The sequence below is a fragment of the Zeus faber genome, assembly GCF_960531495.2.
Source record: "Zeus faber genome assembly, chromosome: 22".
Taxonomy (NCBI): Eukaryota; Metazoa; Chordata; class Actinopteri; order Zeiformes; family Zeidae; genus Zeus; species Zeus faber.
This window is the reverse complement of record NC_137209.1, coordinates 9551638-9577875: the sequence shown is the minus strand read 5'-3', so window position 1 is coordinate 9577875 and position 26238 is coordinate 9551638. Positions and strand designations below refer to the sequence as shown.

At 45.5% G+C, this 26238-nt stretch overlaps 1 protein-coding gene across 1 annotated transcript in view; it reads right to left on the bottom strand.

Moving 5' to 3' along the window:
• Window positions 1-26238, bottom strand: part of col25a1 (collagen type XXV alpha 1 chain) — a 155767-nt gene that overhangs the window by 16855 nt on the left and 112674 nt on the right. The window contains exons 8-20 of the mRNA XM_080022993.1: window positions 24380-24415; window positions 19538-19564; window positions 17378-17422; window positions 14980-15024; window positions 14008-14034; window positions 13099-13143; window positions 7816-7848; window positions 7650-7685; window positions 5593-5637; window positions 3424-3486; window positions 1717-1785; window positions 789-833; window positions 517-561 (exon numbers count right to left, since the gene is read on the bottom strand). Coding sequence (XP_079879119.1) covers window positions 517-561; window positions 789-833; window positions 1717-1785; window positions 3424-3486; window positions 5593-5637; window positions 7650-7685; window positions 7816-7848; window positions 13099-13143; window positions 14008-14034; window positions 14980-15024; window positions 17378-17422; window positions 19538-19564; window positions 24380-24415 — 561 coding nt within the window. The remainder of the gene's footprint in view (window positions 1-516; window positions 562-788; window positions 834-1716; window positions 1786-3423; window positions 3487-5592; window positions 5638-7649; window positions 7686-7815; window positions 7849-13098; window positions 13144-14007; window positions 14035-14979; window positions 15025-17377; window positions 17423-19537; window positions 19565-24379; window positions 24416-26238) is intronic.

Here is a 26238-nt window from a genome sequence, read left to right as displayed (position 1 = left end):
TTGATTGTATTTTGTATCATTAATTGATCATTTTTCCATTTAGATTTTGATGTCTTTTTTTTGTCTTCGATATTATTTTTTATGATATATGTATTTCATTTGTTATTTTGTTGTTTTCATTATTTTCTTATTTCTCCTTTTTAATTAATTTCATTATTTGATTTATTTTCCCATGGGATTTCATTTATTTTATACATTTCCGATTATTCTGTGAAATATCTTTCCATTTGTATGTATATTCCATGCAAATCTAATGTCAAATCTTCCATGATTATAGAGAACTTGAACTAGATATACATGTTTGATATGCCGCGCCTACTAGTGTTGCATGTGCTTCCCCCTGCTGCTAAATGCGAGGTAGTGACTGGAATACAACTTTGCTTATTGAACTGTTTTCCAATTTATTTGCACAGTGTGCGGCTTGTTATTTACAATAAAACCAATCATTTTCTTCATAGAGTGAAGGTTAAAAAAAAAGGTATTTTAAAGGAATAATAAGTTCCATTGATCACATACCTTCGGGCCCTCGGATCCCAAATCTCCTTTTTCACCACTCTCTCCCTAATGTGAGACAAGAGACAAAATATTATATCATAAAATGCACAGTAATAACTTGACATTTGAGTTTTTTCTTAGAAATTGATATGGATGAGCCAAAAGTGTGCCTTACAAACAAAAAACAAATAAAAATCATCAATTCAATCGACATCAAACCCCTGAGAAGTTAGCCGTCTTATAAGAATAAAAACAATAATGATAACAAAGATAATCATCTAATTCCTACCTACCTTCGTGCCTTTAGTGCCAGGCATACCGGACTCTCCCTGCGACCCCTGACCCCAGAGACAAAGTAAAATGAGCTGAATTGGAGACAACTGTACAAAACTAGATTTACACATTTAATACCTTTATGCACAGATTCATTTTCTGTGTACTTTGCAGTACATACATATATCTATAAAAAAAAATATATATATAGATATATAAATTTCCCTGGAGAATGAAATGCTTTGCCTCGCTCATTTAACCCACTTTCAATTAGGCCTGGGAAAGGGTGTTTATTTGGGTTTGCACACTGGAGATGGAGCAGGGGCCTCCATCCTCCAGGGGTCTGTCTGGGCTTAGACCCCACCTGGCAGGTCAATGCCAGCCGTAAACATGTGGAGACTTTTCCAAGGACCCGCGGGGCCGGACCTCAGCACTCGGCCATTAAGTAAAAACAACTTTGTCCAGAGGGATGACGGATGAAAACCTTGACCGTGCTCTGGGAAGGGAAGGTGTTCTGCTTTATCTTCACCATCATGTCATGTCGTGGCCTGTGTGCACTTTGGGAAGGGAGACTGTAGGGGGCAGCAGAGCAATATGGGTGGATGACAGGGGTCCTAAATTGTTTTGGGAAGTTCTAGCATAGACAGCTATCGAGCTAGCTAGATAGATCGATTTTATTGCGGGCCCCTGCAATTCCGAGGACCCCAAGGAGACCGCAGACCCGAGTTTGGGGAACCCCGGGGTCGAGCATAATCACATCGTTTTGGATGTCATGAAGAAAATGCCTGAATGATTCAACCGAGTTACATTAAATTCGAACACACACACACACACACACACACACACACACACACACACACACACACACACACACACACACACACACACACACACACACACACACACACACACACACACACACACACACACACACACACACACACACACCTTTGGTCCAGCATGTCCAATTTCTCCTCGTTCTCCCTTGCCTGGAGGCCCGTGTTCTCCTCTTTCCCCCTGGAGTGATAGTAACAAAAAATATCTATATAAGATCACTTTACTATTTTATTGACCAATACATTCAATAGGGAAGAACAAAACAGTTTTTTTCCTGAAAGTTGAAAAAATATATATTATTATTTCATTCAGTTTCTTCCAAAAAACAAACTCTTCTAGGCATATTAAGCAAATATATATATACACTAACAGGCCACTTTATTAGGTACACCTGTTCAATTGCAGTCCAGTGAGCGGCAGTTGGTCAGAGGAGAATGGGCAGACTGGTTCGAGACGATAGAAAGGCAACAGTAACTCAAATAACCACTCGTTACAACCAAGGTATGCAGAATACCATCTCTGAACCCATCACACGTGGAACCTTGAAGCAAATGGGCTACAGCAGCAGAAGACCACGCCAGGTGCCACTCCTGTCAGCTCAGAACAGGAACCTGAGGCTACAATTGGCACAGGCTCACTAAAAAGGGACAATAGAAGATTGGAAAAACGTTGGCTGGTCTGATGAGCCTCGATTTCAGCTGCAACATTCATGTGGTAGGGTCAGAATTTGGCGTAAACAAGATGAAAGCATGGATCCATCCTGTCTTGTATCAACGGTTCGTGCTGGTGGTGGTGGTGTAATGGTGTGGGGGATATTTTCTTGGCACACTTTGGGCCCCTTAGTACCAAGTGAGCATGGTTTAAAGGCCACAGCAGACCTGAGTATTGTTGCTGACCATGTCCATCCTTTATGACCACAGTGTACCCATCTTGTGATGGCTACTTCCAGCAGGATGATGCACCATGTCACAAAGCTCAAATCATCTCTAACTGGTTTCTTGAACGTGACAATGAGTCAATGTACTCCAGTGGCCTCCGCAGTCACCAGATCTCAATCCAATAGAGCACCTTTGGGATGTGGTGGAACGGGAGATTTGCATCATGGATGTCGACAAATCGCAGCAACTGCGTGATGCTATCATGTCAATATGGAGCAAGATCTCTGAGGAATGTTTCCAACACCTTGTTGAATCTATGCCACGAAGAATTGAGGCAGTTCTGAAGGCAAAAGGGGGTCCAACCCAGTACTAGGAAGGTGTACCTAATAAAGTGGCCGGTGAGTGTTTATATATATATATTTTATTTTTTTTAACTATTGGTATTAGTATTATTGTATTATTATAAACTTTTTATATTATGTTTCGATAAAATCTTTCTCTCAACGTGAAATGCCACGGTTATCCCAATAGAGGGGGCTGTGGTATCATTTAACCAGCTCCCCCAATTTCATACATCAGAAGTGGAACACAAACTGTATCTTAAGATTCCTGATCAGCTCTGGACTTGTTTGATTTGACATTAGTTTGGTTTCTTCTTCAGCAGGATGAGTGCATGGTGGAAACTGAGAATAAGACTAGATTCAGAAAGGGAAATAGATAAATACACAAGTGATGACCAGTAGCCTTGGATATTTGAAATAACTATCTATGACTGTGAAACCAAAGATTTGCAGTTGTGTTAATTTGGAGAAAATAAATTGACATCTTAAAGCGAACAAGAGGGTAAAAAAAAAAAAAACAACAACCCACAGATCTCATGGATTTCTACTTTAACTTCCAATCAAACTGTTTATTGATTGGTTTATCTTGGCTCCCATACCTTGGTTCCTGGGAGTCCGGGAAGGCCAGGCTCTCCCTGCGGGCCTAAAAATCCAGGCTCCCCCTAAAAAAAACAAACAAAAAAAAACAGAAAGAAAGGTGGCAACAAACAAAACATAATAAAAAGATCAGTGTCACTTTCCGTTTCACAAGATCATTTTTCATTTTTTTGAGGGGGCTGTTTTTTGTTTTTGAAGAACCGTCTCCACACAGGTTAACACAAAAGGCAAGATGCACAGGCAGACGTATCGAAAAAGACGAGCATGCCAACATGTTCTCGCACGCACGCACACACACACACATACAAACACAATGTCACACACACATAAACATGTGCAGATTAACACACCGTCACACACACAAAACATAAACACATAAACACAAACACATAAATTAATGGGATTTATTAATTAATCCCCCCTTTTTCCACTCCCTCTAATGACGTCTCCCTTTCTGGGCGAGGCCTCTAAGAAGCTTGGGCTGGCTGAGCAGGTCCTTGTGACTCATCACAGCCGGCAGAGTTTTTAACACATTAGAGCCTTCGCACTCCAAGGTGTAGAAACGTTAAGTTAGTTGGCTTCTTTCCGGGTACAGTAGCGGACGTTTGCATGGCAGTGACAACTTTAGCATCATAAGCGGAATCAAGTCAACAAGCACGCTCCTCTCTCCTCCCTGGCCTGAGCATGCACCCTGCAGCACGTCTGGCTTCATGTTTATCTTCTGCCAGCCTCTTTGAAATAGCGGAGCTTGTGGTTAGATTCCATTCAGGTAAGTAAAAACAGGGGTGAATAAAGTTTTTTTTTTGTTTGTTTGTTTTTTTTAACAAGGCCAACAGGTTACGAGCGTACAACGGAGATACAAGCAAAAACAGCGAAACACAAAAACACAACAGCAACAAGCGTTTATGTCAAACAATCACCGAGTCATCATGCTGGGTTTTGAGCTTGCATGCTTTGGTTGAGCATTCCCCAGTTAGATCCCAAGCTGACGACGGCAAGAATGGTTGACGTTCCCATTTTGTGCGGTGGTTCTCAACTGGTGGGTCGCGATCCAAAATTGGCCGAAACGACCACTTCTCCAAAGATCTAATTTGTGAGGCGCACTCAATTTCCGACGCCATGTGTTTATTTTAAAGCACCCTTTCGCCCCCGCGGTTTTATTTTGAAGCTCGTGTCCCACACTATCATACAGTCAAAACAAATCAAACCAAATGAGATGATCACTCGCTACCCTCAAGCTTTCCACATTAAAGCTGCACATTGTGGTTTACTGCACTGCATATTTTGTGAAATACATTTGAAAGGTTTCGGATCATGACTCACGTTTGATTCGTGACTTAATGTCCAGAGAAAATGAGGATCCCGAGGCTGGTACCGAATTTCCGATGCCTGTGCTTTTACTTTGAAGCACGGTTTCCACAGATGCTTTTACTTTGAAGCACGTGTCCCGCACCGTCGTAAAAGTCAAAACAAATTAAGACTGCCACCTGCTCCACTCCCATCACATCACTTCCCGCGATCAACGTTAACTGTGCGTTGTGCATTACGGCACCGCTCATTTTGTGCGATAAAACGGTTTTGAATCCTGAATCGCGTTTGTGAGTCGTGACTTGAATGACCGAGGACAAAGGTGGATCCTGAGTCCGGGCCGATTGAGAACCCCCGGTCGAGCGCGTAGATAGCAGTTGGATGTGGCGTTCAATGAGAATATTCCGTTTTATCAAAAGCTCTCAAGGTCTGCCGAGGGCAATTTGCTAAACGCTTCCTCTTAAGTGAGCGGTCTTTTCAAAGACAAGGGGACGCGTGTGGGTTCCGCTCGCAGGGAAATTGATTGCGTTGCTCCTGAGGCATCCTGCCGGCTTCGGCGTTCCTATTAATCAGCGCCTGTTTATCACTTTGTAAGGCTCCCGTCCAAATTTCGCAAACTCTACACGAGCCATCGCTCTCCACGACGTCTCGTGAAATTGATTTGGAAGCGCTCGCTTTTCGTGGCCCTTCCGACGTCTTTGTTGGAGCTTCTCGCTTAAGAGTTTGGCTTTTTTTTATTTATTTTTTTTACCCCCGCTCAGACGTTCGGGTATAAAGATCGGGGGCGGATTTTTCCCGGAGCACGGCCGCACCTCAGGAACCCCGCAGGACACAAACGGGACGAAGACAGCGGCAACATTTACCTTTATCCCCGGAAGTCCGGGCAGCCCTGGAAGTCCTGGCTCTCCCTACACAGGAAAAGTGCGACATGTTACAGCCGAGCCGAGCCGGGTCAACTCTCTGAGGACCATGTCTCTCTGTGGACCGACCATCACCTCCAATAACACCCAGGAGTGCGCTCGTATTCTGCTATTTATTAGTGTGCAGAGACCATTAGTTGTCAGGGTAAGCACCAGCAGCTCCAAAACATGCATTTTCATAGCAACTCATGCAGCAATGCTCTGATAGTGCAATTAGTGGAAGTAACAGTGCACCGTCAAATCACTTTTAGCAGAAACTTTACCACTTTGAGGATTCAGTTACACGTTTTATGAACGGCGTCAAGGATAATCTGTTGGTGGTGTAACCCCCCTCTACCCCCCACATTTATTAAATGTTTGGGATTAATGCTGCTGTTTAGGAGAGCTACTGTGGATTTAAGGGGAAGTCTTTCTTTTCTTTTTTTTTTTCCCCCCCCAAGTCAAAGTCAAGAAGGGAATTATAGACTCCCATCGCATTAAAGTGCGACAGCGGCAACAGTCATTCGATTCAGCTGTGGGCGCAGAAAAAAAACAAAAAACGCAGCCCCGAGGTCAAGTCCCTTCATGAGGTTTCTGAAGGAATTCTTTCTAAATAAAACTTCTGGCCGGGGATAATTTAATGGTCTATTAAGACTATTATATTTATGGCATATGAAAAGAGATATTAAGCGCAGCACGGGAAAGATCAACTGCAAAGGCACTCGGGGGGGTTCAGAGAGGGGGCTCCGAAATATCCGGCGCGGCTCATGAAAGCACCGTAACATCATGAACCTTAACGAACGAACATTCTCTGGCGGGGGTGGGGGGCTGCTTCGTGGCCCCGTGAATGAATGCCCCAAACCCCCCCCCCCCGTGCGACTGTAGTGTTAAATTGTGATTGCCGGCCTCGCCCCAAAAGATGAGGAACCGTGTCAAACATTAACGGCCGCGAAACGAGAAAGAGATTCGGCCCCCGTCCATTTCAAAGCCCTTTTGGCTCTACCTGTTGGAACCACATCAGATGAATCCCATCGAACAACTAAAGATATCGTCCAATCCGCACAAATCCAGAAATGTGTCCATAAGAGCAAGTGAGAAAATAAAACCCAAGTGTCCCTGAACCCCCAGCATGTTTCTAAAGCCAGACATGTGCGCGATGGATGGCCTCGAGTAATGGAATGAATTTGTGCGGTTTATTTCGCTCGGCGGGTCTCATTATATCCAGAGCGAAAACATCCGGAAGATCAGAGCCGGACTTCGGGGGCCACGGGGGCCTTCAATCCTTCCTCAAACAGAGTCGTCGCGCCCGAGCGTGCACTCCAGACGCCCAAAACAGACACCGCCGCTCCAGTGCTCTTGGTGTCGCACGAAACGTCTGACGCCGCCTACAGGCGCAAAGGCTCTGGTTTTTCCACGGATCGAAGATTTACTGCCTGACTGACTCTCAGTTAGAATGCCGCTGAGCTGTTAGTGAATCAGCGGAAAATAAAAACCCTCGCTCATCATAACAGAAAGGATAAGCTATACAAAGCATTATTATAACGGTTACTAAAAAGGATGAAAGTAATACAGAAGTACTATATAATTACACGTAATTACTAAGTAAAAACACACAATTGCTATGTAATTACAAGTTATTACTCTGTAATTACAACTAACAAATATGAAATTACTAAAGATAAAGGTAATTACTATGTACTTCCTAATTAATTGCTAAAGATGAAAGTAATTACTATGTAATTCCTAAATAATTACTAAAGATACAAGTAATTATGTAATTCCTAAATAATAAATAAAGATACTATGTAATTCCTAAATAATTACTAAAATAATAATTGTAATTCTTACAATAATCATGTAATTCCTATTTATTATTAAGATAAAATACTTGAAAAATAATTACTATACTGAATTTATGGCACAAAAAAGCTTCAAATTAAAAAATCTTAAAATCTTGATTTGGGCAGCCCGCACTCTGAACAGTTTTATATCCAGCTAATGTCGGACAGGACACCGCTTACCTTATGTCCACTTCGGCCGGATTCTCCCGGTTCGCCCTGCAAACAAGAGACGAAGAGTCACGTTTTCACCTGTTTTATTTTTATGCTTTTAACCTATTTGAAATAATCAGGAAAACAAAAAAAGGGAAATCCATGCTTGCGACCGAGATGAATAATCAGTCATCACCTTGATGCCCGCTGCCGAGGAGCCCGCATCTCCCTGCGAGAAAAAACAAGATACAAAACAAGATAATATTGTGAGAGTGGGAAAGGAAGCAGCAGGGATGACAGCAGAGCACAGGATGGTGGTAAGTGTATGATCAACCGGAACAGAATGTACATTCATTTCAAGGGACTGTAACAGGATTACAAATCAGCTACGATACGAAACACAATATCGTGGGTTGAATCATTTGCATTTGGTGAGCGATGCATATCTGACCGATGACTTTATGTCTCGATGTCTTTATATCCAAGCAGCATTTTACCACCGCAAATTACGTAACATGTTGGATTCTCAACAGCTGGGTCCCGGTGCAAAACTGGGTTGCGGCTACGGTTCGAGCGGACTGCAGGTGCACATGTCCACTTCTTCATTTTTGTTTTTTTACAGTAGTGTACTCAGGTTTGTCAGGGACGTCTACTCGCGAGGAAACTGGGGCTTAGTCCCCGAACGGCATCGCTACTACAGTCAAAACAGACATAAAAAAAAAAAACAGGGGGCCAGCAGACGTAATTATGGGCGGCTGGTGGGAACAGGGAACAGGGGAGCGAGAGGGACCGGGCTCTGGTGCGGGTTCTGCGGTCACGCTGCACATACGCCTCGCACTCAGAAGTCGCTGAAGGAATGCCCCCCCGCACCACCACCACCACCACCACCACCACCCCACACTCCACCCCCACCCTCAGATTTTTATGGGAGTCATTATGATGCATAGGCACACAAGGCATGTTTAATTGCCGCATTTTCTTTCTTTCTTTTTTCTTTAAGACAATAAACTGCGTTACTGTTTACAGCTGGACTTTGTTGCATGCTCAGATGTGCCGTCAGCTTCCTCACCCCCCCCCCCCCCGAAACCCTTTATATCAATGTTCTCACAACTTAGCGCCAATCTTGCATCATTTAATTGAGGGGATGCACGATCTGAGAGAAAGTTTGGCCCCGAGTTTCCCCAACAAACCGACGACCTGTGCACTTTATGCAGGAGTATTGGAGACCATTGGACGGCTGCAAAGGCCTTCACCAGAGTGTTATTTATTTTCTATTTTTTATTTATTTATATTTTTTGTGTTATTTTGAATGGATGCTGCATCTTTCTAACTGTGAAACAAAAGGCCTTGGTGCTGTCGGGTTGCCAATTCAAACACCTGAGATTTGTTCTGACTGTAATATTCTGGAGCGAGGCATTGTTACCTGGCAACCCATGATTCACTTAAAGAGCTTCACAGCTCTCACAGCTAAAAATCAGGGATGGATTGATGATTTGAAAATTGTTTAAAATGTGTTAAAATAGTTGTTTTAAACAAGATGCATCACTTAAATAACATAGCTTTTGAGGTGCTGGAAGGCATATTTCACAAATGTGTCCAGAAAACACCAGAAACCTCTTTGCCTCTTTGGTAGACTGACACCACAGGAAGCTGACAAGTCAAATGGTAAGATGTAGTACATAAGAAAGCATTGGGAAGCATTGACATCTGGTTGCATTCTCTGGAATGGAAACTACCACCCACCAACTAGAGATAAAACTTTAAAGTCACAAAAAAAAAGGAAAAACAAATAAACACGCCAAGTGTATCCCCACGCAGGCAATCAACACTTCGTGTTCCTTTTGCTGCCTCTGAATTGATTAACACTTGGTGACATGATCTGGCGCGGCACAGCTGGGACACTAGCGGCACCGAGCTGAGGAGCCCAGCGAGGCGTCCACGGCACTCAATCAATTTCGGGCCACAGACTCGGCAAGCGGTTGCGATGGAAAGACCGCTTGAGCCGGGAGGTGAGTAGACTGTCGCCGCGGCGTGAAGTGCTGAAGTGTCCCAATTGGACCAATTACCAGGGTCAGGCTGCAGCCCTGTGATTTGAGTACGGAGCGTGGCAGGGGAGTGTACCGTCAATACAGCCTCACTTCATTATGGCCGCCCGTAATAGCTTAGCGACTGCATCAACCACATGTACCGACACTTGGAGATAATAGCCTAAAGATCCTATAATGTCGTTGTGGCATTTTAGGCCGTTTTCCAGTGCCGGTTGCCAGGTATACTGTAGCCGGCGGAATAAATCATCATGCCAAGAATCCCAGGGAGTGCTGTGACACATTTAAGACCGTTAATTCGCCAACGCAGCCAGCAAGAGATGAGCGAGCGAGCCGTTCTCTGCGTTATAGTCATTAGCGACGCTGACCGAATTCCTGGAGCTTGGGTCGAACGTTACCTCAGTCGCCGTTTAACGACCGGGTGGGGAAATCATGCCGGGAGACACAAGTTTTGATTGGCTCCCGTGTGGACGAGACGCCCCGTCAGTGGATGAATCGAGGCACGTTCACCGCGGGCCAGGCTGGACCCCGGGACTCGGTGTCGTGGCCAATGTCAGGGTTTCTCAACCACCGGCTTCCCAAAAACCCAAAGAGTCTGACTTAAACAGTTTACCCGGTTTTCGTGTTTTTGAGCTCAAAAGGGATTTTCCCTCCTCTGACGTCTGCCTTTCTGGTGTCACAGTTTGTTTCACACTCTGTTAAATATTTAGGCATCATACACAAAAAGTTAATCATTTTTATAAAGGAGCGCCATGCATGTAAACCCCTGGCAAGACTTATTTTTTCCGTTTCATTTGTAGTGATTCCAGATTCGTACATGCAGTCATAAAGGTTCTCCTTTCCAAATTGCTGACGGCTTATCAAAGTTCGACATCAAGCGATGGTTATGTGAAAGTGAATTATGTCGATTCACTATTTAATTTTGAGAACAGGCGCCTTTTTTCGCAAGATACCGTACGGCCGCTCTCTCACCCGTGGCACTTTCTTGCCGCTGCAGCTGACTTTGAGAGGGGGACGGCGCCAAAGCCAAGTCCCTGACAGGATCTGGGACGCGGTGCCAAAGAGCAGATCGCCGCCCGAGTCGGGAGGCTTTTTTTGTTCCGATTTGCGCGCCTGCGTGAGGGCGTGCACGTGAAGGACAGCAAGGACGATTTTGTCTTGCTTGTGTGTGTCATTCAGCCTTCTTCGCAGTGCGCAGATCGCCCTGTCAAAACAACCTTCCTTTGCAGCAGCAGGCGAAGCCTCGAGTGGTGCTTGCATCCCCATCCCCATCTCTCTCTCGCTCTCTCTCTCTCTCTCTCTCTCTCTCTCTCTCTCTCATGTTTGCTAAAGTCTTTCTGTTTACCATACTGAAGCTTTCACTAGTCCACCTTTCAACCTGTGTTACCACGTTTCCCCCCGTGCTGTCTGCTCTGTGTACTGTTAACCTTTGGCATCCGAGGCAGGGAGGATGAAAGGTGCCGCCGCCGCCATTTCTCTCCCCTCTTCCCAGAGAAACAATAAGCCATTGACGGGCATTTAGGAGAAAAAAAACAACAGTCAGATCCTAAATGATGGTGGTAACACACTGGCGAACAACAAGCCGGGCCCCTTGCGGCTTTCGATTCTGAACGATGCAGTCATGACATCCAGGGCTAATTCAGCTCTCTCTCTCTCTCTCTCTCTCTCTCTCCCTCCCTCCCTCTGGTAATTTGGTCCGAGATCACACAAAATTAACTGCATCCCGATCGGATAAGCCGTAGAGGAGTTCTTCGCATTTACAGTGATTTTTCTTTGCGAACAGCGCCACCGGATGGCCGGATCACACAAAACTTTGCACGCCTCTTCCCCATCGCCGACCAAACAGCCGTGACAAGTTTGAAGATCGTACAAACCGTTTCACACCACCGCCGAGGTCGGTGAGAATTATATATAAGACCATTATTATAGTACTTTGCTCATCCAACTTTGAACAAGTTCAAAAAAACAGCAATTGCAGTACAGGCATTATATATTTTTGTATAAAGCTCACATCCACAAAAGTGAAAAAGAAGTCAACTGATTTGATCCTTGATTTAGCTCCGAGCGTTCACGCTTCTATGCGGTCGGCTTATCTTATGAAACAACCTGGAGCGAAATGGCAGGTGACCTGCTACAGAGCTTTGATTTCCCATGGTAGGCCGACTCCATTCCAGCTCTCTCTCCCCCTTCGGCCATTCCTCCAATCGCATTCTTGCGTTTTTTACGGCGCTAAAGGTGGAGCGGATCAAAGGCGGGACGTTTTATCGCCCTCCACCTCCTTTTCTATTCGCCCGTTTTCAACAGATGGACGATATCCCGCATCTGTTTCCGTCCACGCCTGTCTTTTTTTGTTTTTGGCAGCCGTATTTTAAAACCCTGGCCGTCCATAAAGCGCAGCGTTATCAAAGTTGCTCTCCGCTGAACCGCAATAAATTGGCAGTGACGTTTTGAGTGCAGCCTGCGTCTACTGTAGCGCCCGTCCACCAATAGTGTTTGGTTTTTCCACCGGAGAAAATGTTCCTGGAAGGGAATAAAAGAGAGAAACAAACTCTAATATCGGCACTGTCTGTTCACGCCGCCTTCAATGGAGTTCTCCGCCGCGGCTCCGCTGTTTAGACATTGTTTAATTTCATTTGTCTTGTTGAGTTTCAGTTTTCTAAATTTAAATATCTATCATTTCTTTTGTCTTTCGGGGGAAAATCTTGACGAGACGCTCGATGCGAGAAAAGGGGAAAAGGACGTCGAGTTTTTCTCAACGAAGTAGAGCGATTGAGGTCGCGGGGTTCAAACGCGCGGAAACCCAAAATCGAAGTCCGTCCTTGAGGGGCCTTGAAAAGAAATCCATCCTTCACACCCCTGTATCCATCAATGCCGCTTCGGGAGAATTAAGACAAAAGTTCTGGATGTGGAAAAGGAGGAATACACACAACCGGACGCTACAAAAACCAAACTTGTAAACACACGGAAGATGTTCCCAAGAGCAAAAGGCAATCTGCATCTGGCTCAAAGCAGTGGGTCGAAAACAGCTCCAGCTTTTTCCGGCGTCGGAACAGATCAGAAAACTTGTCAGGCCTCACCCCCCCTCCCCATGATAAATGGCTCCAAATTAACGCGGGAGCCGTCCAAGCAGGAAACGTAGCACATGCGATTAAAGTCCACATTAAGAGCGGCGGACGCTCGGAGTGCCAGGCCGGTTGCCAATCGCCCTTCCCCCGACGCCCCGACTCGCCTACATCTGAGGGCACTTTGCCACGACCCGGGCCCCGACGCCGCTCTCCATCCATACGTTGCCTCCCACATGGCTGACATTAAATTTCTCCGGATTTTCTCGCAGGAGCCCCCGACTCTCCGGCTCCGGCTTTTTTTTTTAAGTCGCCGTCCGTGACATAAACAAAAGGGGGGGAGCGGGAGGGGTGAGGTCGGAATGCACATACCTTTTCCCCCACGTCACCTTTGTGTCCATCTTCTCCCATGTCGCCCTGTTGTGAGGTCACAAGGAAGGCAAAAACGTTAAAGAACATCAGGCGGGACGGTTCTAGGCAGAGTTACGACGGACAGACAGACGGACGGACAGACAGACAAACAGACGACAAAAAACAGACTAGACGACAGCTGATCGCCCTGGAAGGCTGTCCAAGGACTGTACGACTGACACTGGAGGAAAGCGCACAACTGCGTCGCAGATGTATGGCCAGAACAGGGTCCATTTGCCAGGTTGACGACTGGGTCCGTCACATGTGGTGCAAACGAGACTCATTTGGTGACTTAAGTGTGATAATGATGATAACACAAACCAGTGGGGGAAAAAAAAAAAAAAAAAAAAACTTTGAAAAGACCCACGGATAGGAAGTACTGTCTCAAGGCATGTTTTGCCTTTGGGGGCTTCAATGGAGGCGACTGAGTCACCAGCAAAGCAGCTTCCAGCTTCCCTTCGCCGTCTTTACCGTGGACACGGTGTTCCCACCTCCCACGTACCACTGATCAAAAAAAAAAAAAAAAACAACCCCATTAGGGCTGAAGAACGAGAGAAAATAAGCGCGGAGCCGGTTCTCGCACAGTGTCGCTATTGTGTGGCCTCCCATTATCTGCGGTCGCTGTGGTTGATGCCTTTCTTCGCTCCCCCGCAAATCAGACCCGAGTCCCGAAAGCTCTGAAGTGACTTCACTTCTCTGAATCACTGAAAAAGACGGGTTCCAAGATTTTTATTGGAGGCCCGTTGCTCAGACCTCGCCTCCCCCAAAAAATCCAAGAGCTGCCATCGTCGTGCAATAGTATAGCTTATAAAGAAGACGGCGTCAGTAAACACACGGTGGGATGTCTGGTGATCTGAATCAACTCCTTACCTTTTCACCCCGCTCTCCCATTTCACCCTGTCGGGAAAGAAAACAGGGCGTTAAACACACACAGGAGTTTTCTGGAGTATTGGGTGAGGTTGGCGGGCTTTATTGCAGGCGGCTAAGGTCAGATCTTATCTGAGGGTAAATTCATGTTAGATTAGAGGAAATGCTCTCGAGTTTCGGCTGCATTTTTCTAAGCGAGCCGGGTGTCAACCGCTCCCCTTTAAAACAAACTCGGAGACAAGCAATTACACCGAGTGGCCAACGCTAACAAGCGGTGTTACCAATCAATTACATGGGTATTTTACCGTCTTGGTTTGGAGGAACAGTTTGTTCATGGTACCTGAGAAATGATTTCCGTTCATTTCAACTGAAGTTTGCAGGTTCAATTCTGTACTGCTTTGATTGGGGTGGCAGTATGGATGTCGTTCCCTTTGTATAGATAATTTATTTTTACACGTACAAGGTTGTTTTGAACTACTCTGTGGATTTGATGATATGTTAACATGGGGACTATCCACAAATTACAGTTTTCCGAGTTCCCATGGAATGCAGCATCACTTCCTGACGTCTCTCGACCTGATACGAACTTCAAGCGCTTTCTAATCCACAGAAGGAGCAGTCAGATAATTTGGCTGGGCATCAGCCCCCACCCCACCCGTTGCTACCCATCTCTTTAGATTATAATTATGTTGTCTCAGATTCCGCAAAATAAGATAACTGTTGCGTGTCGATAACTGGGAGAAAACTTGAGGAAATTTGAGAGCATTTCGGGATTTTTTTCCCCTCCAGAAATATGTACGCACAAGAAAGAAGAGCAAATTGAATAACAATGGTATAAATGAAAATTTGTTTTACTGCGGCAAAAAAAACAAACATTGAGAAAAACAAGAACAAAAATCAAATATGTCTTCTCGAGAAAGTAAAAAAAAAAAAAAAAAAAAAAAAAAAAAAAAAAAACAGCACAAAAACACAAACCTTGGTCCCAGGGAAACCGTCCTGTCCTGGGGTGCCAAGGTCCCCCTATGGACAGCACAACACACACACAGTGGCTTCATTCAGTGTGTGTTATGTCATACCATCCTCGCGTCAGTTTTACGTTAAGTTCCTTGACTTAAGAAAAATAGTTATAAACCTTTTTCAGAGTTTCGCTGATGACACTTGCCTCGCAGGGTGGGCAAGAAGAAATCAGTGAGAAATCAATATGAAATGGTCCCGCTCTGAAGTTTTGAACCTTTGAGTTTCTGAACGGTGCAGAATTGAACCATGCGTGACAATCAGCGTGGCTTGGGAATGAGCTCCGCACGAATGAATTCATAACTTGACTCTGGATTCATTCAGAAAATGAATCCCTCAATTAGTAAGTATAACAAAGAGAGGAGTTAGGAGCAGTTCACTTCATGAAACCTCTTGAATAAACCTCTTGAATCTTGAGTCTACCGACTCGCTAAAGGCTTAATTGTGTGACTAGTTTCAGTCCATCTGCTGCAGTGAAAAAAAAGATTACCTCCCCATGACGTTTCGAAAAATGACAGAAGCCGCTTTTCCTGAACACATTTGGACAAATTCAGAGAGCGGAATTAAAGCATCAAACTCTACCGGCAAACCGAACCGAGCCTGATTGGAGAATATCATTGCAGGCCAATCCGGCATGTTTGTTATCTTTCAACTCCTTTCTTTTTGTGTTTTTATGTTTGTCCGCATGCACATGCATGCTTAGCCCAAAAAAAATCCAGCAAAATCTATTGGTAGAATTTCCTTGTATTATTTTTTTTTTTCAAAACCCCATGGAAATATTAGCCCCCGCGTAACAGGCCAAAGTTTAGGGAGTATCCCGCACTGCACACCAATAAAACTCATTGTAAATCCCGGGATCCTTGTATCGTCTATCAGCGCACATATGGGACTCATTGATGTAATGATGATGATATATTGCCACAATGATGATGGAATCTGATTAAAAACCTTGAAACACTTTGCCTGATAAGGTTCGCATTAGCGACCGTCCCCCATCGCTGGATATCCATGTCAGATCAATATAACGTCTGCCAGTCGGCTTGCCGCTGGAGCTCGGGGGGCCTCGCGAACCAACGGCTTGAAAGTTTAACTTCTTTGCATGAGTGACGCTTACATACCGTAACCAATTGTGCTTTATAAGAGCGGCCGCGCTGCTTTTTTCGAGGGTTTTATTTCATGGGTGCTGGCAACTTCTGTCTCAACACAGGCGTGGAATCGGCCTGTTCCAACGTGCGCGGGGGCTCTCGCTCCGAAGTGAAACATCTCTACTCTGGTTCCTATTACGGCCTCGCATGCTGCCCCTCTCCTATCGTTAGAAATAAACGCTTGGGATTAGAAAGATGGCGCCTCGCAAATTGTCTCCTCATTCTTTGACTTCCTTTACGCCGTCTCCGTCCTGGAGACAATACCGGTTTATACCTGCACTGCATCCACTTTAATTGGTTTGAGAACGAAAATGAAGCGGAAAAGCAGGGAGTTGTGCAGAGTGTGAGAAGATCCGCCGACGGCTGAAGCCCGGTTACGCTGTGGTTACGGCTCGAAGACGCAGCCCGAGGGATTCCTCCTTAATAGGATAGTGGTTTGAAATTGCTGGAATCCATGGCGGCATTCTGCTCGTAATAATGCAGCAACGCATGGCCAAAAGACAAACGCGAGCACAAAGAAGCGTAATATCGGCAAAATCTTTTGAAGATGGAAACGCTGAAAATGCTGGAGTGTGGATGGAAGCACGGCGTCTCAGCCCTTTCCCGATGTGTATTTTGGGATCGGAACTCTGGAAATACCGCCGGGTTGGATACAGCGGGTTTTAATCAAAGTAACAAGACCTCTTCTGTGTTATGAGTCATCACAAAACAACTGCGTCGTAGACGAGCTTGGAAGTAAGAACCATCTTTGACGATCAGATAATGACAACTAAAATTCATGCAATTATGCACATGAAATACAATATTGTACCTCCATGGGTAAAAGGGAATTGTCACACCAACGGTACCCTGTAAAGGCCAAATATGTATGGAATGTGTACCATTTTTGTATCAGTGCGACACAAATTTGTCACCAAAGGTACAAAATTACAAACAAGTACCCATGCCAAGGGTACAATGAGCGTACCTTATATGGTTTTTCAGGTACGACATCCCATTGTGCCCCTAAAGGTGTATGATAGTGATGATAATGATGATGATGTTGATGAAGAGGTAATGCCGATACCGGTACTGGTTTGCCCTGACAAACCAGTACCAGTATCGGTACCAGTACCGAATGTCCTGCTGCTACATCTGTGTTATAACGATGAACTGTGCTGTGCGTGATACATGATTGGGGCAATGCGGACAGCGGTCGCCGTGGCTGATCTCACCTTTAGACCGTCAACCCCTGGGACGCCCGAAGGACCAACTGTGCCCTGCAACGTGAAGGTGGGAAAAGGGGCTTTGAGTATCAGGAACAATAAAAAATAAAATAAAATACACCTTGCCCATCTCATGATTTCTCGACCATTATCACGTCAATAACGCTCAACTTGATACGCATTAGACCATGGACCCCATTTGATTTAGTCTCCGGGAGAGAAGATTTTTATCGTTCGATATGACTTCGTCCCAACCTCCACACCTGTCTGTACTATAGTAAGGGAGCAAACCGTGAGACCAGGATAAACATTATCAGCCATTATTGTACATTCCAACGGCGGTATTATGAAATAATGGTGGAGTTTATTTTGCCAGGGCCAGAGCCGTCTTGATGGACCCCCTGGAGGTACCGAGGACCCCACGTTGGGACCCGCCGAACGAGTGTCTCGTACAGTGGCGTCAGGCCCTCCGAGACAGGAAATGAGACCACCGTCGCCACTTCACAAGAGACGATAGACACAAACAGACTTCACTTGGGCTCATCCTCCTGGCCTGAGAGTGCACGGTGACTTCACCACACCGGGCCTGGGCGAACACCTCATCTGATATTTTTAGGACTAACCGGGTAATGGATGACGCAGGCCTATGGGTAAGACTGGGAGCCGAGAGCGGCACTACAGACTATTTAGACTCATCTCAGTACTCTCCCTCAGTGCTACTCGAGCTTGTTTAGACAAGATGATGTAGTCTCCGGGGGTTATTAAAAACGAGATTTAATGAGATCCTGCTCTCTGGCGCTGTGGTTTGCACGTGTATGCTTTCCCTGCGTCTCCCCCAAAAAACAACTTTGAACCTATTTCATTTTATTTCAACGGCGCCTGTCTGTTGCTACAGAATATGTGTGGCTCGTATCAGCGCAGCCCTTACTGGAATAATATTTAGGTTGTTAAATTGAACCGAATGCTGAAATAATATACATTTGTTTTCAGCCTTCTGGGTTTTTAGAATGATGAATAAGCGTCCATAAAAGACAATAAAGACAATAAAGGGCATCAGTGAAATATTAATGTATTCTAAATATACGGATTAAAAAAAAGGGTGACTATTGGCATTCATTTCTGGATATATAAAAATACAAATCTGGAATTTGGTCAGCTGTTTTTGATTTTCTTATTTATTTAATTATATATATATATTTATTATTATTATTATTATTATTTTGTATTATTATTTATTTTCTTACATTACGTACAGTCAACCAATTTTATCTGAATATTATGCTTTTATTCTATTTCTTATTTATAATCACTTTTCTGTGTTAATTTAATTTAGTTTTTAGTTTATTGGGCTTGTCTTCTTATGACCAAAAACAATAAAGTATATAAAAAAATTGGCAACTCTCGAGATCATCGATGAGTCACAAACCCAAAATATAGGCACACACACACACGAAACCGAATCAATCATCGATGCGATAACACCTAAATAGAAATCGGGAGTTCAGAGACTGTAGAGAACATAGATCTCCAGAGCTAATGGAGTCGCCTCGGGGGGCCTGGCAAATGACTCATCAGCGTGTCATCAGCTCCCCTCGACCCCCCCCGGCGGCGCGAGACGGGAGAGGGGCTTTCAGACGGATGACGGATCAGACAGGAAGCGTCTGATCGGGTTACGTTGAACAAACACCGGCTCGCCACCTGACGGCTGGACGCGGCCGACATCTGTTCCCCCAACCTCGGTTCCGGGTGCGGACCAGAAGAGCATGTAGAAGGCGGCCTGTTTTCCGTCTCTGCCATTCTCTTTCTTCGTCTCTCCGTCCCTCCGGGAGCTGTGCCGTTGTTTTTGCACGGTATTTGATTATTTTTTCCCCTGATCCGTCTGTTTATTGGTCACCGGCGCTCTGCGGCCTTCGCCGGCAATTTCGTGGCATTGCTCATTAGTCAATGTGCAACCTTACACCCAACTGTCAAAATCCAACCCAAAATATTATTCAAATGACGGATGAATTCCATGTGAATGCGTTTTTGGAATTAGCAACAGAAAATGTTTATAAGAGGATTTAATCCCAGAGGCTAGAAAGGCTTGGTGGTTCAATAAGGCATGCTGGTTATTGAGAATCACATTGAGAAGCAACATGTGGAATAAGAAGTCATTTCTTTGAGACGTACCTTTGGCCCGTGAGGCCCCTCGGGTCCCTAAATGGAACAAGGAAGATAAAAAGAAGGGGGTAGAGAGTCAATGTGAGTCAACAATTTCCACAGCTACTGCAGTCACAACACAGAAACTGGCCGGGTCTTCTGGTTGGGCTTTGCAAAAGGAGAACAAACCCTTCGGGGTAAAACAGAATCAAACAATCCCTTGTTTTAGTCGAGAACAAAAGAAAGGGAAAAAATGACAGTGTGTTTTCTTTTCATTGACCAGGACCGTGAAAGAAAAACGCGGAGAGCCGGAATAAAGAAGGCCTTTATGGTTGAATGTTATATTTTGAGCACGGATCCCTCGCTGCGAACCCCCCCCCCCCCCAAAAAAAAAACAGCAGCATTCGAAATGACTGTTGTGGACCTCAACGTTCCCAATGTTCACATCGAGGAGAGATCAACCATCCCCACGCGACGACCGTAGGAGGCCGTAAGGAAATCGAATCAGGCTCGGTCAAATGGCGCTTTTATTGATATCCAAGACCGTGCGGACAGTTTTATTTGCAAAGGGAGTTATCGAGTTACGAGTTATAAAATGGACTTTTGAAATTGGTAATAGATTGGGCGAAGAGCGTCCTCCTCAGCATTACTTCCCCTCCCTCCTTTGGCCGGCCTGCGTTATCACCCTTCGATGCGGTCGGATCGCGGCGCTTTCCCATCAACGCCTTCGTGCTCGGTTGCCATGGCACTTTATGCGAGCTGACACTTTTCCCGCTGCGGGAACAGGAACTCTGCGCTGCCATTTGGCTCATCTCGGCCCCGTTGGTTGGGCGCCAGACAGACCCTCCAGATTGGAACCCAACGAGCACTTGATGAAAAAACGCCTAATTTTAGCTGCGTTAATGGCCACAATTCGTACATTCTTTGGCTCGCCGGCTGAAAACGCCATCAAAACCGATACAAGCTGAAAACGATCAAGGAGATCTAAGTAGAGTCAAGTTGATCTGATGGAAAAATGAAAAATATATCAGTAAACCATCAGTTTGATGATTTAATTGTATGGTCGTATTATTGTTCCATATTCTGTTGAGGCCATAAGTAGTTGTCAGCATTTTGAGGTGCTCGTAGGGAGGCCTTCACTTACTTTATTTTGTCAAATCTAGCTCGCATGAGATCCAGCATAATCAGGAAAACAGCAAGAGGGGACATTTTTTCTGTCTTAAAAAGGTGGAATTTCTGTAACACTTCAATTGATGGCAGTTTGGGAAACCTGCTCGCCTGGTAAAAATCCCAGCGCCAACAGGTTCATGCATTATCCGTAATGACCAACAGTTGGGGTGAATTTATTGTGCATGCCTCCGGCTTGCATTAAACCCCCTGACGAACCACTCGCCCTCGACCGACTAAGCACAAGAAGTGTTTTCCTCTGCTTTTCCCTTAAAGCCTTTGTTAGCAAACCTCCATAGGGCTGGGTAAACATCTTTATGACCCACTTGGTATGTGAGAGCATGTGCAACTCTCCAAATATCTAATTAGGCCGGCTGCATCTGAGAGCACTCAAGAGCTACCGACTGACAAACGAGAGCCCTTGTGAAGTTCGGTTTTTCCTTTTATTTCCCCTTTGCGCGCATTTTGTCAGCATCCTGACATCGAAAACGTTGCAATGATTTTCCATAGATTTTCTTCTGCCAAGGTGTGTAACCCGCACATTTCCGATTCCTTCAGATGCGACACCGTGCAATCCGACCGACAAGATGACCAGAATCCACATGCATGTTGGACCACTGGAGACCCCTACAACTACTTCCTCCATGTTCCCCGACAACATGGACAAGGAGTTCGACGACCTCCGCTTTCTTTCAGGGCAAGGAAGCCACGAAACAATGGGGCGGAGGCCCGCTCGAATCGCCGGCTCCTCGGGTGGAACTCGGCTCGGAGCTTTCAAAGTACGAGAGCTTTTAATGAGAATTTGCTGGAAAGGATTTATGTCACTCTGATGGTCACAGAGAGAATGCCTCAGATGCTTTGGAGGGAAGGACCATGGCTAAATAGGCTCTTTGAAATACCTCCGTGGCTCTGGGTTCTCGACATACGTCTATCTAGTCACGGTACTCACGTAGGTTCATGAACAAAAAAATATGCTTTTCACATCCAGCCACCATGGGGACATACAATAGGTCCTCGGGGGCCTGTGTTTAGCCATTTAGACACATCTTTGCTCCTTATGTTTGGCTTTGACATTAAAGAAAAACTTAATTTCACGGACAGTAAAATGTCAAAATTTTTGTCCTTGTTACACAGCCATATTATGGGAAACTCAGTACCGTGTCTGTTGTGCATTTCACAAAATGTACTGTTGCTAAGGTGGGTTCAAAGTGCATTGTGGGTTATCTGGAATGAGGAGAATGAAAAGCAGCTCCCTCCTTCCCTCTCTCTCTCCCTCCCTCACTCCCTCCCTCCAGCGTGATGACTCGAAACACCATGAAGCAGATGGAAGACTTTGTTTCGGTTACGGATGGAACACCACATACAATATCCCACTGATTTTCCCATATTTTTTGCCATTTGATTCAAACTCAAGCTGGAAATGAAAACGGCGTGCGAGGCTGCAAGCCACCTTTAGAGAGCTGCTAATTTACCCCAGAGAGAGAGAGAGAGAGAGAGAGAGAGAGAGAGATCTCAGGGCACTGACGATTTTCACTTCGCTGCTGCAAATATTTCCTTTTCATTCTTCTTTTTGTCCTCCTCCTTCTTCTTCCTCTTCTTCTTCTTCTTCACCCACACCTCCCCCTCCCCTCCTATCCCCTCCTGTTTGCTCCATAAGCGCTTAATCCTTCTAACCAGCTCCATATGTCCTGGAAGGCTGTCGGAGAGAACCCCCCCCCCCCCCCCCAAAAAAAACCTCTGGAATCTACTTTCACTTCTTTCACAAAAGCGTCTACATCAAAAAACAACAACAACAAAAAAAAAAGGCGTTTGGGCTGGGTCAAGTCTGCACCGGCTCCCGGAGGCTGAAGCGAAAGAGGCCAAAGTTTGGTTGGGAAATGACCGCCAAATCCAAAATCCAAATCCCTACCTCGCGCTGCTTCGTCCTGAGAGAACCTGCGAGCGGGGATCAAAGACGAGCGTTTTCCTCATTTGCCCGGGTCCGTTCGATTCAGGTTGACTCTCAAGGCCGTGAAGGGGGCGGACGGGGCTCTTGGGTCTGGCCGGAGGAGCGCTATTTTTCTATTCCCCCGTCCCAGATACAACTACGTAACAGCCCCGACGTGATGGCTACCTGGCTCACGCACAACCCTATGATCCTCAGCCTTGAATCCTTTATCACCTATTTCATCTCCCCCCTTCCCACTCACACAAAATCCCAAGTGCCGATGATTGAATAAATGGCCTGTGTTGGCTGATGGGAACAGAATAAACCCTTAGTGCGAAGGCGGTTAGAGTGCACCTTTTTACGAGCTACTTCAGAAGGCGGATCAATTTTCCAAATGATGGCATTACTCCTCGTTAAAAGTCCATTAGTGTCATCGTGCGTGTGTATATCGGTGCCACCGAACACCTTTTGAGCCACGGCCTGAAAAGAGCCGCGCCTTTTTTTCCACCGTGGTGACCTGCTGTTTAAGAACCCGCAGACGCCCGAGTATCCCAAACGGCTCTGACTAAGAAAACGAAACCTATAAGGACTTCCAGGAAACGGCGATGAAGACTGATTTTGGTCTTTTTAATCGATATGACTAGCTTTTCCTCATCGCACTTTTACATCTATGCTCCTCCTTCCGTTTCCGGATGAGCCAAGAACGCCCGTCCAGTTCTGATTTGGACTGATCTTTTTCCACCTATAAACGCGTATTCAATCTCATAATTGAAAGGGAATCTCACGCTCTCAGCTCGCCCCCCCCCCCCCCCCCATCTAATTGCCGACGTGACGTCTTGCCCGTAATCCTCCATCCCACCTCCCAAATACACGGCGAGAACAAAGGCCAGAAAACCGCGGAGGCCATGATGAGGGCGGTCGATGGTCGCGTCGCCCTCCGTCGTGTTCCCGCTCACATGGCGAACCTTCATTTTGGATCAAGGGACTGAACGCGGATTTTACGAGGAAAAAACACTTATCAATTATTTAATTAGCTCGACACTGAAATCGAGGCCTTTTTTACTCAAACAGCCCGTGGCCCTTAATGGGCTCAGTTTTCAAAATAAATTGTTCTAGAGTTTCATACAGTGATTCTCCTTCCATTTACCGAGGAACCAATATACTGGGTGAATATCTCAATAAATTGCACGATAAAATGAAAAGTCAAATGCCAAATATGAGTATTCCAATGGCGATATCCCTGAGTCACTCGATTTTCCCTCCAAATTAAAAAGACTTTGAAGATATGCAATTCCATGTTCGATGGTAAGTGTGCAAATAGCAAGACCATATGGAAGGGATGAGAGTGATCTGAAAAGGCATAATTTTGCCAAGATGGAACATGTGGCCACAGTAACTCTCGCTCAAGCTGTCAAGGCTCCAACTTGAAGCTGAACACCACGACAATGCAATACGTATTCAGAGTGGAAAACAATACATCTCAATTTAGCAGCGCCGCTAATCATCGAAATAATTAACTGAAGATGTGGCACCATGACGGTTGGACAGCCTTCGTGTCTCTGGAACGGTTTCACAGAACCAGCCAGGACAATAACCATTCATAAGAAATAGAGGGGGCAAAATAAAAAACAAAAACATGTTTTTTTAAGCAGATTCCCCCCACCCCCCGACAGCCTACTTTTTTTTTTAAACAACCTTGTTATTGCTAATCAACTCGGCAATCTAATTTCACTAAACCTTTCAAACAAAACGGGATTCAAAAATGGGTTCGTGCTTACCATCGGCCCCGCTTCTCCGGGGGTTCCTGGATCTCCCTGTTGGAAAAAACAAAAATCCCAATTAAGGCAGCGGCGATGGGGGGGAGGTGGGGGGGAGGGGATCCTCAGTGGAAGCATGAGAAAATTGTTAGCGTGGAGGAAGGGGAACACAGATACTGTTCTGGGGACATTTTGCAGATGTTTAAGTTTGAAAAAAGGTCCAAATTATATTTCCCGCTCTATTTTCTGAGCCACGCCCCCTATTGACGAAGTTCCTAATCTCAATCACAGTCAGTTATGCTTAGTTTTTTGGATAAATGCCATTTTAAATGGCAAAACAGCTCACTATTGGCCATAATAAGTCTTATTATCATGCTTTTACACCTGTATCCCTTGTCCCTGCTTCTGGTTCGAGGACACATAATGTTCCAAATGCCATTTTAGTTTTCTGCCAATGTCATGCATGAACATCATTCCATTGTTCCTTCCCTGTGACATTTTGCAGGACGGCGACGACCATTCTTCCCCTGAGCGACTCATGGCAGAGGCAATAAATCATGAGGAGGCGAGGCGGGGTGGGGCGGGAGGGGCGGTGTCAGTGTTACAGAAAGAGAGAGTTTAATCTCTTGGAAAAAAACGACAACAATTACAAAACCTTCAGCCTCAACAGCTGAAACGGGCAAAAACCGGCAGTGTGGAAAACAACAAAAACTTGGAGGGGAGCAGATAAACAACTGTTAATATTTTCTGCGCTCCCACCACGAGCGCTGCCAAAACAATGAAGATCAGCTGGAGCCCCCCGAGGGTTTTATGGAGGAACGTAATTGACAAGCCTCCATGTTTCTTCGCGAGCTTTCTCGCGCAGTCAGAGTGTACATAAATTAGCGTAATGCCAGCGTCAGGCCAAAACATGTGGAAGGAGTTACACATGCAGGGGAAAAAGCAACCGAGTAAACATGAATCCACACGGGGAGGCATGTTGTCGGGTGCACATTCCTGATTTTTGGCAACAGATATTAGGGCGCAACGTGCTTCAGTGTAACCTGACGTACAGAAGGCTTTTCACTCCATAACTATAAGATAATCCCTGCTCTCGTTAGGTCAAAGACAATTTAGAACATGAAATATCAAATACCCATTCATTAAAGGGAAGCTCCATTAAAGCAGCACTAGGTAACGTTTGGGATTCGGCGCCCCTTTCCGAGTGCAATTGCACTTTTACACCACTGTCGTAAAACTCAGATTTGAACCTTATCAGTCACGTTTCCATAACAGTCTATGTTACAAACGCAAATATAATGTACACCGAGGTGACAGTGGCCCTTTGGATGGACCTCGCCGCTTGCCAGAGCCGTGGACGGAGTGCTCGGGGCATCCCTGTCCCGGGGAAGAGGACTGTCTACCGGGGCGGCACGCATGACTAACAAACCCCGTGGGCGCAATGAAAGTGAGGGCCGGCACGCCACTGGCCCGTCCCGCCCGCACCATCGGGGAGGTGGAGTGACAACGTTTTGTATGAGCATTACTTCCAGACATTTTGACCAGCAAGTTTATAATTTATCGTTCATTTTTTTGTATTTTTTACCAGACAACAAACGCTGTGCCATAAAGCGTAACGCATCTTTCCCAAGGCCTCGGACCCGAACACAGAATTTGCATAGTGCAAAGAACATGCATTAGGGGGGCGGGTGGGAATGAAAGAGGAGCCATTCTCCATATTACAAGTCAGCGTAACGTCAAAATGATTCGGAAGCTTGTTATTTAAGTTAAAACAAGTTACATAGTGTTGCTTTAATGGGATCAAGACACGAAGGTCAATACCAATTTTATCCAATTCAACTTCATGTCCGGAGATAGCAACGGGCTGCACGCTTACTGTG